At 37.0% G+C, this 15528-nt stretch overlaps 2 protein-coding genes across 10 annotated transcripts in view; one reads left to right on the plus strand and one right to left on the minus strand.

The window, feature by feature from the left end:
* sycp2 (synaptonemal complex protein 2) overlaps positions 1 to 3522 on the plus strand; it is a 29040-nt gene extending 25518 nt beyond the window's left edge. For all 6 annotated transcript variants that reach the window (XM_028453061.1, XM_028453060.1, XM_028453065.1 and 3 more), the window contains exons 42-46: positions 1084 to 1183; positions 1337 to 1395; positions 1903 to 1981; positions 3044 to 3100; positions 3246 to 3522. In XM_028453061.1, the coding sequence (XP_028308862.1) occupies positions 1084 to 1183; positions 1337 to 1395; positions 1903 to 1981; positions 3044 to 3100; positions 3246 to 3302 (352 nt within the window). In that variant the 3' untranslated portion in view covers positions 3303 to 3522. The remainder of the gene's footprint in view (positions 1 to 1083; positions 1184 to 1336; positions 1396 to 1902; positions 1982 to 3043; positions 3101 to 3245) is intronic.
* A 177-nt stretch (positions 3523 to 3699) lies between these two features.
* Positions 3700 to 15528, minus strand: part of phactr3a (phosphatase and actin regulator 3a) — a 73944-nt gene continuing 62115 nt past the window's right edge. For all 4 annotated transcript variants that reach the window (XM_028454128.1, XM_028454129.1, XM_028454126.1 and 1 more), the window contains exons 8-12: positions 7718 to 7773; positions 7320 to 7381; positions 5820 to 5960; positions 5569 to 5645; positions 3700 to 4297 (exon numbers count right to left, since the gene is read on the minus strand). In XM_028454128.1, coding sequence (XP_028309929.1) covers positions 4282 to 4297; positions 5569 to 5645; positions 5820 to 5960; positions 7320 to 7381; positions 7718 to 7773 — 352 coding nt within the window. In that variant the 3' untranslated portion in view covers positions 3700 to 4281. The remainder of the gene's footprint in view (positions 4298 to 5568; positions 5646 to 5819; positions 5961 to 7319; positions 7382 to 7717; positions 7774 to 15528) is intronic.

Below are 15528 nucleotides of genomic sequence, written 5' to 3' on the forward strand. Positions count from 1 at the left end.
ACTGAACTGATTTTGACAAATGTTAACCGAAGATAGACCTGACCTGATCAATCTGGATCAATATACTGATTTTGGATCAGTTTAGAAAAAATCCCTATCTCTCGTCATTGGCAATTGACATGATCTTTATGAGATTTAATGCAATTATATCTGGCTGGTTCTTCAGGTGTCCCAGCGAGTTTCACCTGGATCAGATCCAGATTGGGCGTTTCATTGCGGTTTTTAGAGAAAAAAAAAATGGGCGTAGCCATACATTTGGACCTACTGAAGGTTATTAATGAGGTTAGACATTTCCTACAAGCCTTGAAATTGTGACTGGTCATTGTACCGTGATCAAGATAATTCAGTGGTTCCCAACCTTTTTCTTGTCGTGACCCCATTTTTCATAATTACACATTTCTGCCGACCCCAGGGACTTTTTATCTCTAAAATGAGCTTTCTGATCATGTTGGTTATACTAGGTTACAAACAGAGTGGCCAATATTAGTGCAGAAAGTGACAAGAAGCACCAGCACAGATATTTTTCATACTGCATTTGAGAAAGTAAAAGTATAGAATACAGTTTTTTGGATTGTGTGTGGTATTTTAATTTGAAAAATAGCTTTCTGCATCTTTTAGCACTTTGTATCTATTTCTGTTCTATTATGTATTGTTTTTTTAGTTGTGCAAAATTGATGCAATCATTTATTAATTAAAGAATATAATTCTAATCAGTATTTTATTTTCATTTGGGCTCACGACACCAAGGTTGAAAAACCCTGGGCTAACTGATCCAGATAAAGAGGATATCTGGTGCTTAAGGGTGATTTGCTTTCTGAGTGCTCTTATTATTATTTTAATGCAAGTTTATCAACACCAAAAACCAAACTAAAAGTTTCTTTAGTTTCGGGGTAAGTGGAAGAAAAACGCTGTGATGGTATTGCATTTTTAAACGGCTAAAATGTAATTTTAGTGAAGGAGAACTTGGGATCCTTTATGCTTTGAGTAAATGTACCTTTATAGCTTTTTTTCTTTTTTTAAAGGTGTGTCTGATTTCCATTGTGCTGATCTCTAATGGGTTTGTCCTCTCTATTTTCTGCACAGGACACAGAGGCTTGAGCAGGTTCAGAAAGTTCTCCTGGAAGAAATCCATAAATTGGAGCAGGATGACACGGAGCTGAAAAGCATGGAGAAAGAGCTAACAGTAGGTCACTGTCATATAACATGTTTGGAAATAGCCCACCCACTGCGGCAAGTAGTGTTATCAGATTCAGATCCTCTCATGCTACAATAGAGCTCTGAATAGCATGTAACACATATCTGAAGAGTATTTCATGATTATGTCTTTCCACAACAGATGCACTGGAAGAAGCAGACCTCACATTTCCATGCCCATCAGAAGCAGGAAACCATCAGGTCAGTAACTGAGCCAATAAGGTGAGCTCTCATGTATTTGTTTCTTTTCAGTTGGATGATAATTATTGTTCACTGAAACTCAAAAATTCAATTTGTAAATTTAAAAAAAAAAATATATATATATATATTTATATATATATGTGTATATATATATATGTGTGTGTGTATATATATATATATGTGTGTGTGTGTATATATATATATATATATATAAAATACAATTTTTATTTTGTTTAAGAGGGGATACATCAGTCGTTTTATGAAATTAAAAAAAACTGTGTAATGTGCCACTATTGTTTCATTACATCTATTAAAATGCTTTTAATTTCAGAAACTAGTTTGTCAGATTCATTCTTTTCCCACTGTAGATATCATTGGTTGTCTGATCAAGAACCAGTTCCACGCAGAGCTTAATTTGTGCATGTTCTAACACTCCAATGATATATTTCTTTCTTTGCCTCATTTGTTCTCCATCATCCCATGTTTGTTTTTGTTTTTATTCTGCAGAAACGAAACCCTGAAAAGAACCCTGGAGAGTTACATGTGTCACAACTTTGAGCATGAGGAGAGATTATTCACATCCCAGGTCTCTCCCTTAGCCATTAGCATTAGCATGTGTTGCCATATTTTAACAGTAAATATGAAACTTATGACGTGTTATTGTTAGGGGCCATAACATGCACTACGTTCACATTTCAGGTCTTAATGCACAATTTATATTTTTTTGTGTGATCGTTCATATTACATACAGTATTAAATGTGTCTTCAAACAGTTTGGAGTATGAATGGAGATTAGGTCCTAAGGTAACACGTGACCCCAGAGGCATGTACGGTATTTATGGAAGTAAATATGGAGGCGTCCAGTGTAGGACTGTGTCACACTGAGAAATTTTCTTTCCAACAGAAGTCAGCATTTCATAACTTCAAGGGGAGTGAAATCCTTCCATTGTCAGAATTCTGTTTTTCGCATGGTGATGACGATGTAGGAGTCTAATAGAAAGCACCTCGACCATCCAGACGACAGTCGCATTGCAATAAATCAGATACGTATCGGATTTGACCACATAAGAAAGTGTGGAAAACGAACAATTTCAACATTAATTTTCACTAGTTTGCACTTCCATTTATAAGTTAGACATAAAGTATGGAAGGCAGCAACAATATTTAAGCAATAAGACAGATACTTAAAAGTCCTTTGATGTATTTATTTTTTTTTGACCAATTTGTATTTAATTTGGGGAGATTTTGTAGAATAATTGGAGAAAAATTGCAGGATTTTGTTTTTTCAACAACAATTTACAGCTGAATTATTTGGTAATTTACACGATGATTCATGTTTTCTCAGTCATTTTCACTTTCTCCTGCGGACCGAATGCTCTGAAGGGCCGGATATGGCCCCCGTGCCATGAGTTTGACACTTTGCCTTAACAGATCAGATTTGGGTCTCATTTGTGTGAACGTAGCCATGTTTCCTCTATCAGCGCCCAATCCTTTTAGCTGAGTTTTTTCTCCATTGTTTTGCTGACCTCGTGTGTTCCCCGTCTGTCTGTTCTGACTCTCATCATTTGCTTTCTCTTCCCCCCCCCCCCCAAAAAAAAAAAAAATAAAATAAATAAAAATACCCAACGGCTCTGCCTGCGGCTTTCAGATGGGCCTGATGAGGAAAGACATGAAGTCAGTTCAGGACAGACTCCTCAGCGAGATGGTGAGTAGACATGAACACAGGTCTTTGTGTCTCCGTCTCTCAGTCAGTAGAACAAAGCATTCATCCAGCACTCAAAGCATTTCTGACTCCGTTAAGATTCTGTCTCTCCTTGCTGAGTCATCTTTTCCTATGTTTCTGCTGACAGCAAGAGAAGGAGCTCCAGAGTGTGAAGAGAGGGTTGCATTCTTTGTTCTTCCCCTGATGGAGCCACTTATTCACTGCTACTGTTCTCCACACAAAGCAGGTTTCATACTGTTGGTTCAGTTTGAGTGTTTGCATGTGTTATTTATTTATTTATTTATTCATGCTGTTCTTAAATAATCTATTAACTTAAATGGGTTTGACCCAAAGCTGTTCCTGTTTGTTATTCTGATTTTTTAAAAATCACCATTAGTGATTTTATTTCATAAGATGTTAACTTACCGTGGCACTGTAATGCTTCTATTTATATATTGATGCTTGGTCTGACAGAGATCTTAAAAGAGCCGTTTGAGTGAAAATCTTAAATGTGTTGTTTTTAAACTCCTCTCCCATTTGTTGATTCTATTCGTGATTAAAAAAAAAAAAAAAAACTGCACAAAAATGAAAATGACCAGTCGTTCTTAAAAAAGACCTTGTATTCTGAAGACAAGTGAAACTTACAAAGGTGTTTCTGGTTTCAGTGAAGACATTAATGGTCTCATTCTCATTGACAGACTGAATGTACAGTTAATAACAAAATCCATCGCCCAGACTGACTGCGCAGTCTTTACACGGTCACATTATTCATCGGCTAAGAAAAGGTGAAGCTGGTCACATGCACAACTTCCTCCCACTACATAGATTCACACGTCTCATCAAAGGAGTCCATAGTACAAAAAGAAACACCAAATGGCTGAATGATTGTTCCACTCTGCTCGTCATCTCCAGAGTCAGAGGCTTCACCACAAGTCTCCTCCATCACATTAGCTTCCCGTGTGTTTCCCAGTTTGCTCCCGGGCACACTGCTGCAAACATTATCCTCATCTTCTCCCACACTCGTCATGTCATCCTGCTAATATGAGGGCGCAGGAGGAACGCTTAAGACGCGCTGAAGACAAAAAGTTCTCCAGGCGCTTCCTACGATCTCCTCTGAGCTGCTCCTAGCAGCCTCGGGAAATGTTAAGGCTCGTCATTTCTTCACAGAAGAAACTTTTCTACCTTCATGGTCGATGGAACCTGGAGAGATGAAACACAGCAACAGGTCATGTTAAAAAGACAGAAGTGGAGCTGTTTGTAGCGCAAATCAAACACATTGGCCTTTATTTATCAACCTTTGTGTTCACTTTTGGTCGTACGACTGGACCAATGACTGATTCATGAAACATTGGTATCCGACCAATCCCAGCATACAAATGATCGAGTGTTGATAAATCTGGTGCTTGGATTTGATCGTCATTAACTTGTTACGCCCTCCTGTTTTGGAGGCCCCGCCCACTGAGGTCTAACAAAAAAGAAGCTTCTCAAAGATGAAAATCAGCATCCTCACATCTGAGGTGGAGCAAAAACAAAGATGTGCTTTTTGACAGTGTGAAAACTAGAATTAAAGAAGCGCGTTTAAACACACTGTGGAAGAGGATCAGCTACTGAGCAGTTGACGTCTGCCCCCCTGTGTGCACTGTGAACAACCTCACAACAAAGATCCTAGAGAGAAACACAGATTTGATGTTTATGTCGATCTCAGTGCGCAAGCCTTGGGCAATAAATATCACATTAAAAGAAATTAACAATCGAAACAAGAAAAAAAAATACTAAATGTTGTCCCTTGTCTGTGTTTAATATGCCTTCAGCCAATTTCACCTATAAATCCTCACATTACCGATTACTGCAGCGCATTTGTAAAAGGAAAACCAAAAAAGTGGTAACAGTAATTACGTGGGTGATTTTAGAATTTATTTTATTTTGTTCAAATTGTTTTAATAATCTGTTTATATCTGTTCTGAATGTGTGTCTGCTTATGCTTAACTGAAAGCTGTGGCTTGTTTATTACTTTATTTTCAGTCTCAGCCCGATTTTGCTGCTGAACAACAATTCAACACAAGCTCAGACCTGACATGGGATCTGATCGTAGCGTACCATAATGTCAGAAATTGATAAATACTGAAGCTTGCGTGAATATGGTGGAACGCGCCTTTTGCGTTCAGATCTGATAAATGAGGGCCAGTGTGAGCATGTGCACTTTCCCATCCTCCCTATAGGTCACTGTTAGAACCCAACATGACCCTGCTTGTGTAAATACACTGAGTCAAGGACACTGTGGCATTTTATCATTTCTTTATCTGACTAAACACTCTCCAGAGGACATCCCTCCCCTCCTCCTTCTAAATTAGAAACACTCGGTCTATATTTAGCTCATCATTGCTGTTCTCTGGATGAACAAGGAGAACTAAAATTAGACCATCACAGCCGAAAATAGAGCATGAACACAACACTCGGTTGAGAATACTCACCTCGTTAGATGTTTGCTTGAGGCGTGCACTTCCATCTCAGTGCTTTTAAACTCATTCAACTCTTTTCTGATAGCAGCCTGTCAAAAAAAAAAAAGAAAAGAGAAACATGATTAGCCAACGTTGTGCCGCAACACATAGTCAACAAATCACTGATTCTGGAATATTTGACAAACTTTAATTCAACAAGTGAATTCTAGCTTTGTTGATTGTTGCTTCTACACACACACACACACACACACACACACACACACCTTGTCTGCAGCTGAGAGGCGAGTCCAGGGTTTGTCTGCTCTCCTGTCGTAGTCCTGAGCTTTGGCCACCTCCACGTAATCACTGAAGCGGATCAAGATCTTTCTGTCTCGTAGCTCATCTACAGTAGGTCGCTGGTTCAGCTGGAAGACACAAAAAAAATATAAATATACTCTTTAACCGCAAGCTTAATATTGTTTGTTTTGGTGTGTTTTCATGTTTAAACACAAATTTAGGTTGGGTCGAAGGTAAAATATTCAAATCTGGAGAATGAATCTTATTTTTATACATGGGTCACATGCCCATTTTCATCTTAAGAGGGAGAGACAGGATTCTTAGCATTTTTTCTTGGAAATAAGGATAATATTCACCAACGTGTACATGCACTTTTACTGTATATTAATGAATTCTTTTTTTTTTATCAATGCACTTTTATTCTGATTAACGTTTATTCAACTTAACCTTTTTTTTACTCAGACAGACTTTTACCATACTTTGTTTTTTTTTTTTTATGACAACTGTCATTTTAACAAAATCATCTCTTTTGACAAATCTGATCTCAATGTTGAAACATGAAAAATGTGTTTTGTCAAAGAGGAAATGTTTTCACCAGCCTTTATGCGTTTGACTATTAGCATCAAAAGTCCTTAATGGATTTTGACAAAATTTAAACCAAAAACAGACCCGCCTAGGCCAGTGTTTTTCAACCTTGGGGTCGGGATCCCATGTGGGGTCGCCTGGTAATCAAATAGTCGTCTGAAATATCTAGTATATAGTATATATAAAATAGGTAAAAACTGATTAAAATTCTACTTTTTGAATATATACTTAAATGTTCTCAAATATAAATCTGGTTAAAATAAAACACAGTATAAAAATATCTGAGGTGGCGCACTTGTTACTTTGTGCACTTATCCTGGCTACTCTGTTTTTGTAACACACTTTAATGAATATGATAAATAAATAACTATAGAATTCTCTGGGGTCGCCAGACATTTGTGGTATCGAAATGAGGCCATGACGCAAAAAAGTTTGGAAACCTCTGCTTTAGGCCATAGAAGATTACATTCTGGTAAATGTTGGAGGGGATCCGGATAAATATTAATTCTGGATCAGTTTGAAAAATATAAAAATTCCCATCTCTCATCATTGGTGAAATTTCAAAAGTTTGTAACTGACTTATGTCTGGTTGGATCCTCAATTTTCCCAGTTTCTGCATATTGGATGATGGAGCTGAATTGCACAAGATTTATTTATTTTTTAAATGTTACTGTCCATACACTTGGACCTACTGTATAATTATTAATGCTGATGTGAAATTCTTTCAAGCCTTTAACGTGTAAATGATCAGGAGGATCACTAATTCAGAAAGAGGATATTTAGTGTTGAGTACTCTTGTTAATATATATTTTAACATATTTAGCTTTTTACTACAACTTCATGAATTTAAATAAATAGGTATCAAATGAAAGTGATTTGTATATGTGAAGAATCCACTGTACCTTTCTATTTAGCCTCTGCTTGATCTCCCTCCTTTCCTCCTGCTCAGTTTGGTCATTTCTCTCTGGAAGAAAGAAAAAACAATGGGGGGGGGGGGGGGGGGAAGAAATCAACAATCATTCAAACAAAGTAGACATGATGATGATGATGATAGCAGTGAAGTGCACTGAGGTTTGTTGGTGTTTTATCTTTAATAGTGATGAGAAGAAGTGAGGTCAGGTGCACTCATGCGTTCAAACACTGCTGAATAATACACTTCCTCAGCAATATTTCATGAAACTACCCAGTGTGTGTGAAGGGTGCAGTCTTTAAAAAATAATTATAATATGATTGTATAAATATATGATTGTTATAGAAAGTTTGAAAGCATTGATGTGGATGTGTGTAAAGTGGATCTTACGTTTTAAGATGTTCCGGCTCTCCAGCTCCTCCACATTGGGTCTCTGGCTCAGCCTCCTGCGGAGAAACACCAGAACCACGTTTTGAACCATGTCCTCCACACAGAGTCCGACCAGCAACGCTCTTAAACCGGCTGCAGCTTCTTCACCGTGCGCGTCCCTGAGAGGAACCCCCTATGTTTCCATCTCGCATCCAACCCGCGACTGTGGTGATAAAACAGCGGCCCTCCCCACATCTGGACCGGGGTAACTAAACACTGCAGTCCGGGCTCAGAGTTCGTCTCTACGGTAAGAGCTAGAGCGCTCTGTCCTCCACACTCTGGTGTTTCCCCAGTCCTCACTACTCACTCACCACTATTTGCTCCCAGCTCTTTTACACTGAGTCGTGATGGGCGTGGCTTCACCAGTCTCCCTGGTTACTGTATGTATAATGAGGAAGGGGCGTGGCTTAGCAGGCTCCCACTCACGGCATCCCCAACATCCCTTTGCTGCACTACTACACACTAGTCTGTGTCATCAACATTTATACTTTAAATATCACACACTTGACTGCATTTTACGGAAGAGGTTTAGGGCCACTAAAAAAAGGATTTTTTTTTTTGTCTTAATTTTTTTCTTCTTTTTAATCAAGACTGAATAATAATAATAATTAAGACAAAAAATTACAATTACGGCAAAAAAGAAAAAGATTACTTCCACTACTGGCTCTGTTTTTTTTTTTTTTGTTTTTTTTTAGTAGCCCCAATCCTTTTCGGTAACATTTTTAGACTACATTTAAAAATAAAAGATAAAAACCAAGTTTTACACACTCCAGTGCAGTAGGTGATGATACAGACCATGAAACAATATATTGTTATTATGATTATTAGTAGTAGTAACCCGTCACCATGAAAAGACAAAAAAACACCATGTGGTTTTTATTGTGTATTTTACGAGATTTTTGAGGGGGGCACTCACACACTTCCACAGTGGTGGGGGTCTCCTTTCCACTCTGACCTGCACCTGAGGTCGGGAGCTGCTGTGAAGCTGATTGTCTATCTTTGCGCTTTGGGATGGGGAGGGGCCCAGTGGTTGAAAAACCCTGCTTTATACAGATGTGCATGGTTCACATTGGGACCAACATGTTGTTTTTGGTTCTTGTCAAGATGTTTAATGAAAAAAAAAAGGAGCTTCCAACCAATTTCAAATGCTGCAGGAAAATTAGGGTTACATGCACAAACTGAAATTTCAATTTGGGCCAGTCAGGATTTCCCCCGAAAATCTGTTGCACAGAAATAAACAGTCAACTTTTATTATATACAACAATCAATAGTCCAGCTTTAGTGAGCCTGTATGTCCCCAGCAGAATGTGTTTACATGGGCACCTGTGCATACAGCCTATGGACTAATTTTGTGCCCCCAAAATACATAACAAACTGGAAAAAAAGGACAACAAAAATACACAAATTTGCACCAAAAACATACAAAACTACTATAAAAATACACTAAAATATACAAAATGACAAAAACATGCACAAAAAACATAAAATAGAAAATACAAAGAGGCAACAAAAACACACAAATTATATTATTCTAATGAATTTTTGAGGCCCCCACTGTGATAAAGCCAGCCGGACAACATTAAGAAGTTAATGTCCTTTTGGCAATTTAAACTACATTTAAAGTCGACCTCTTTACATGATGCAAGATTTCTTCTTTTTTAAATTCTTAGTTGCAAACAGCAGAAACTGAATCTGCTCATCAGTATAAAACAGGGGTCTGCAACCTGTGGCTCTGGAGCCTCATGTGGCTCTTTGACTCTTTTGCAAAGGCTCCCTATAGCTTTAAAAAAAAAAAAAAAAAAAAAACTAAAATAATGAATTGTTATTTCTTACAGAGGGTATTGAAATAAAATTCAGATAAAACAACTGGTTAACCTTAAAATAATAATATAATAATAACTCTTCCTCTTTCCTACTTCACCAACCATCAACTTTAAATACACCTGTGGCTAACCTAAACTTTTAAATCCCTGGTAAGATAATTAAACTCACAAAAAGACTATTCTGAAAAAAAAAATAGAGACTTTATTTGTGTGTGGAAAGATTTATTCAATTGGCAACATGTTGGCTTAATATGTACACTTGATATGTAGCAAGAAATGAGCAATTAGCATGTGTTGACCAACATGATCATGTGTTATCTAATTCAAGTTATTTTTTGTAGACCTTCAAATCTATTAACTCATAATAATATTATTCTATACTCTTTTAACTGTATAGAATGTTATACATTGTAGAAGATATTTTTTCGGCTCCAGAAGGATTTCAATGCAGGTGAGATTAGACAAAATGGCTCCTTTGAGAGTGAAGATTGCAGACCCCTGGTATAAAACAATATTAGCAAGCTTTCAGCACAAAACTAGAAATCTTCCTTTGTCTCTACAAAGGCTCAATCTGCATCAAAGCCTAACAAAACGCTCCAAAGTTAGTGCACTTTGTATAAATAATAAATGGGAACCACATAAAGGGCTCCTGCACTTCAGACAGCGAGCGGCCCACATCACAGAGAGACCTCTAAAGGTGGAAAGGACGGCGATGGTAGAATGTCACCACACAGCGGGCCTCTCTTTATCCCTTTATCACAGCCAGAACCCACACTTTATAGATGGGTTCTGTGCATGCGTTTATGGCACCCCCAAGACACACAAAAAACCCTTTTGATAAGCACTGAAGAGCAAAATTCTTTTATTTTTTTTCCTTCTTTTTATATTTTCAACAAAATTACCTTTAAATCTACTTTTTGTTTAAATAAAATGAGAAAATAATAATTAAAAAAGGACACAAAGTGAGGAATTGATGGTGAGTTAATCTGACAACACTGATTCTGTTAAATAGTGCATATTATGATGCACCATTGTAGGTAATTAATTAGGCTAATGAACAAGAATGACCGTGTGTTATAGAATAACAACAATCCCTTTAAGAAATTATCTTAATTAAAAGATAATTATCAGAAGAATTAAACTCTGTTTCTGGGTGATAATTAAATGAGTAGATTATTGTTTTTGAAGAAACTCATCACTAGTCATTTGTCTTTGTGTCAGTGTTCACACATACTTGCTGTCCTCCTTTTTCCTACAGTTCACCTTGATCCAATCAAGCATGTCTCAGACCACTACTCTAAATAGAATAGAACTGAATAGAATAGACCTTTATTGATCCCCAGAGTAGTTCACATGCAACACTATAGAATAGCAGACAGTAAAAACATAGTGCAAATATATGACTGTGGGACAGACATAAATTAGAAGAAATAACAAAACAAAATGACAACGGCATTAAAAAAAACACAACAAAAAAAGACATGTACCCGTACTTTCCATCACTTTAGCCAAGCTATTGGCAACTTTAATCAGACATTCATTTCAGCTTAGAATAATGACCAATCTGTGTTTTTGTTGTTTTTTTCCCCCCCTGTTATTGTTGTCCATATTTGTAGTTTTCCTATGTTTTTTTTGGGAGTAAATTTCTCTATCTTTATTGTAAAAAAAAAAAAAAAAAAACAAAAAATCAAAACACAACAAAGACAAATTTCTTATTCTCTAATAGTATATTATTCTGTGCTCCATTCAGACGTTTGTTTAGCTTGTGTTGAAGAAATAAACATCATGAGGTAGCGAATGTCTCTGTATGTCACGACTCTTCCACAAACCCTGTAATTATCCTTCCTTCACACATCTCAAACAGATGAAGCAACAACAACAAATAAAAAAAAAATCCCAAAAAAACACAATTGAAGCTTCTGAAAACACCACCGTGTTATTGACCTGATCGGCGAGTGTTGCCTAGCAACAACAGCACAGCCTCTTGGAGACAATAGTCTTTCCTCACAGATTCTCCCTTCTCCCTAGTAACACAGAAAGAGCTTCTCACTACTCCATACACACGGCGGGGGCTATTTTTAGCAACACACCGCTCCACTGCCTTAGTTTTCGTGTCTTGAAAGGAGACTCGTTTAGATTTTTCAGGCTGTGGGGATGTTTCTCATTCTTCAAGCTAAACAAACCTCTGACTAACAATGCCTACGCGAGCACAAAATATTCTTTTATAGGACATGGCCAATAGTGCCAACATGAAACGTAAAGGTTAATAACTTTTACAATAACTCGAACAAATTGCATTGCGAAAAAGAATTGCCAACTCCTTTGGCTGTATGTGTTTATTGGCAATGAACACATGTTTGTACACGTTACCAAAAGCTTAAATATATGTAGTCAGCATTAAAGCTTTAACAGCAGTTTTCCTCCAAGTTCATGAGCAACAACTGTCACACTCGAGTTAACATTTTACAAATTAGATATTATCATTGTCACTAAGCAGCAGAACATTTTGATTCTTCTGATTCTGAGTAGTAACAGGTCAAAATATGGTCAGATTCCCAGACTTAAATGCGCTTCAATGGAAAGTTTCACTATTGCACCAAGAGGGTGAAATATGTCCACACAAAGGGAAGGAGAATCAAAGATTCATTGGTTCTCAGGCTATTATTTAAGCCGACAACAGCACCAAATTAGACAATATGAGTTTGTCCTCATTTTTCAAGTCCAGCAGAAGGTTTCACCTCCTCCACCTCCGCCTACCCTGCTGGTATTTTTTCTGCTGATATCACGCTCCGACATTTGTGCAGGGGAGGGAGCGCATGAAACGATGCATTATTGAACAGAGTCAGGAGCTAAGATTAGAAACGGCACAGTGCGTCCAGTGGGGGGGGGGACTCTAAAGATAGAAAGAGCATCTATTACTGTCATAACAGATAGATAAGGTGCTACTATCCCCTTGAGGTCTAAGTGGTGTTTTCTACTCCATCTGATGTGAACGTGCAGCAGGTTTTTATTATCATGAATGTCTGGGGAGATGAAACAGCTGACTAGATAGAAATGAGGAGTCGTGAATGAGGTTTATGGTACTCCTCTGTGTGATATTTTGACTTTTTTCTTGATTTAACACAGCTATATATAGCCTTATGTATTTCCCCATAGATGGGATGTTGTACATGAATACATCACTCTAAATCAGCGGTCTGCAATCTTTACTCTCAAAGCAGCCATTTTGCATCATCTCACCAGGATTAAAGTCCCAGAACTGAAAAAAAAAGACCTTGTTAAAGAAGACAATACAGTGCGGAGGCGTATTGCATTTACAAAAAACAGTTTTTTCTGAATAATGTATTTTTTTGGTTTGTTTTATGGGCTATTTTTTTCAGTTTTTCAGACAATTTTTTTCCTGTCTTTCAGACTTATATTTTCTGTTTTTTTAAGTTTATTTTTTTTTTTCCTGAAATAGTAAAAAAAAAAAAAAAAAACCCAGGAAAAAAATAGTCAGAAAAATAGAAAAAACTTAGAGAGAAAAACAGAAAAAAATTACTCTGTTCTCCCGGAATTTCCAAGGATCTCGTTAATTAAAAAATAAATAAATTGCACAAAAAACACAAAAAAATGACTCCAAAAACCATGATTGATGATGAAAATGATGAAAAATGATTCTGAAATACATTAAAAAAATTGTCTGAAAAACAGAAAAACAGCCCAAAAAACAACCCAAAAAATGAGTTATTCAGAAAAACCTGATTTATTTTTTCTTCTTCTAGTGAATGCAATATGTTTCCATAATACAGTGTATACAATTCTATACAGTTAAATTATATTGAATAATGTTATTTATTTATTTTTTAATTATTTTAGTTAAGATCTTTGAAGGGCAACACAAATAACTTGAATTTGATAACATGATCATCATGTCGGTCAGCACATGCTATTTGCTAATTTCTTGTCACATATCAAGCAAGTATATTTAGTCGGTACATAAATTAATCTGTTCCCCACACAATTAAAATCTTTATTTTCTTCCAGAATAGTCTTTTAGTTGATTATCTCACCGGGGATTTCAAACTTAAGGTTAGCCACAGGTTTAAGAAAAGTTGACGGTCTGTAGGAGGTGTTATTGCACAACATGATTTTTTTTTTAGGTTGAATTCTTATATCATGATTTTATTTAGTGTCAGTGTCATTAATCATTAATACTCTCTGTAAGAAAACAATTCTTTATATATAGGGAGCCATTGCAAAATTGTCAAAGAGCTGCAGGTTGCAGTTGTACTTTCATTGCTCAGGTTAACACTCTTCATTACATCAGAAGCTGCAACTCGGAACAAATGTTTTCTCTCACGTCTGTGCAATAAGTAGAGTCTCCATGTCTGATCACTGTGATGCAACATCTAGCTACCCCCCGCACCCCCACCCTTCACTCTTTGCTTCATCAACTCATCCACATGTTTATCTGCAATAAGAATGAGACGATTTGTTCCCGTGGATCTAAGAATAGAGGATTGAGTAATATTAGTTGCCTCGCAGACACTTAGAGAGTACATGCGCGTAGGTGTAAGTGTGAGATTATGTAACAATGTGGTGCGCCCCTGTTTGATGCAGTGGTGTGAGGGAGGGAGCACATTCACTACAAACAACAGCTGATCTATTAGTGTGCAGGCAGTGTGTTATTAAGGAACACACAAACATCTGCAGAACAAACACTTTTCCTGGAAGTAGAGTGTACTCGTTGCACTGCACAAAGTACCACAACAATAGACACAGTTATATAAAACCACATGTTTATTATTAATATTTCCTACCAAGGTTGGGGGCTCAATTACATTTTTCAGTTACAATTACGTCTTTAATTATCCATGTTTAATTACAACTCAATTATGATTACGACAATCTGCATTTTTTCCAATTACAATTAAAATCACAATTATTATAGAAATTGTGTGGTTGCCGTACAGACAACCCCCGAAGCTATTGGTAAGTTTACTGAAGTACACATACGTAGCATCTTAGGGTGAGGTTATAACCCTATATCGCAACAATTTTTAGGGCTAGGGTTAGGTTTACCCTTAGGTTTAGTCTTAGTCACATGACCTAAATGGGTCAATGAGGGGCACTGCATAGACTGTCGGTATATTGATATAACAACCACATGGATAGCCACTGCCATTATTATTCCCCCTGAAAGTCAATTACAATTACTTTCTCAACCACTAAAGTTCAATTACAATTAATCACAATTACTTAGCCTGAAATAAATAGCCCAATAAAACGTAACTTTCCTCCTGTGTTAGCTTTCTGTTAGCATCTCTTATGTTAACGGGTCAGTTTGACTTGCGTCTTAAATCAGCTGTAAAATACATTTACTTTGTTGGGCTTCCTAATCAATACAAATATTAGTATTAATATTTTGTTGTGGGCGTCTGAGCCTCTTTTCTGTCAGTATATGATTTAATTTGTTTTTTCTTCAAATATTAAAATAGTCTCAACAGTAAAAAAAAAAAAAAAAAAAAAAAGTCAAAGATCTTTCCATTTTTATGCCTTACTAGTTCAGTGCCCGTCGGAGGTATGTATTCATATAGTGGGAGGAGCTTAAGTAGAGTTGTCATTAATGGCCAATTGAGTATGTGTTTGAAGGTTGGATGTAAAAAGAGGTGTACATACTCTGTTGCGTTAAAGTGTTCCACCTGCTGCTGAGGTGTTTCTGCTACATACCGTCTTACCTCGCGCGCAGCGTTGCTGGCCAGGCGGGCATTTCGGACTTCAGGTGACAGCATCACGTGCCTGGCGCATTGTCATCAGTCCTACCTCTACAGTGATGATGTCATCCCTATGTTCCAATGTTTTCATCAAATCACTAGAGAGCCCACACCCTCTCAGCTCTGTGCGAATTACTCCAAAATAACAGATGCACACACTCGGGGTATTTGGAAGCTGTTGACAAAATTTCAG

The sequence above is a fragment of the Gouania willdenowi genome, chromosome 7 (genome assembly GCF_900634775.1).
Source record: "Gouania willdenowi chromosome 7, fGouWil2.1, whole genome shotgun sequence".
Taxonomy (NCBI): Eukaryota; Metazoa; Chordata; class Actinopteri; order Blenniiformes; family Gobiesocidae; genus Gouania; species Gouania willdenowi.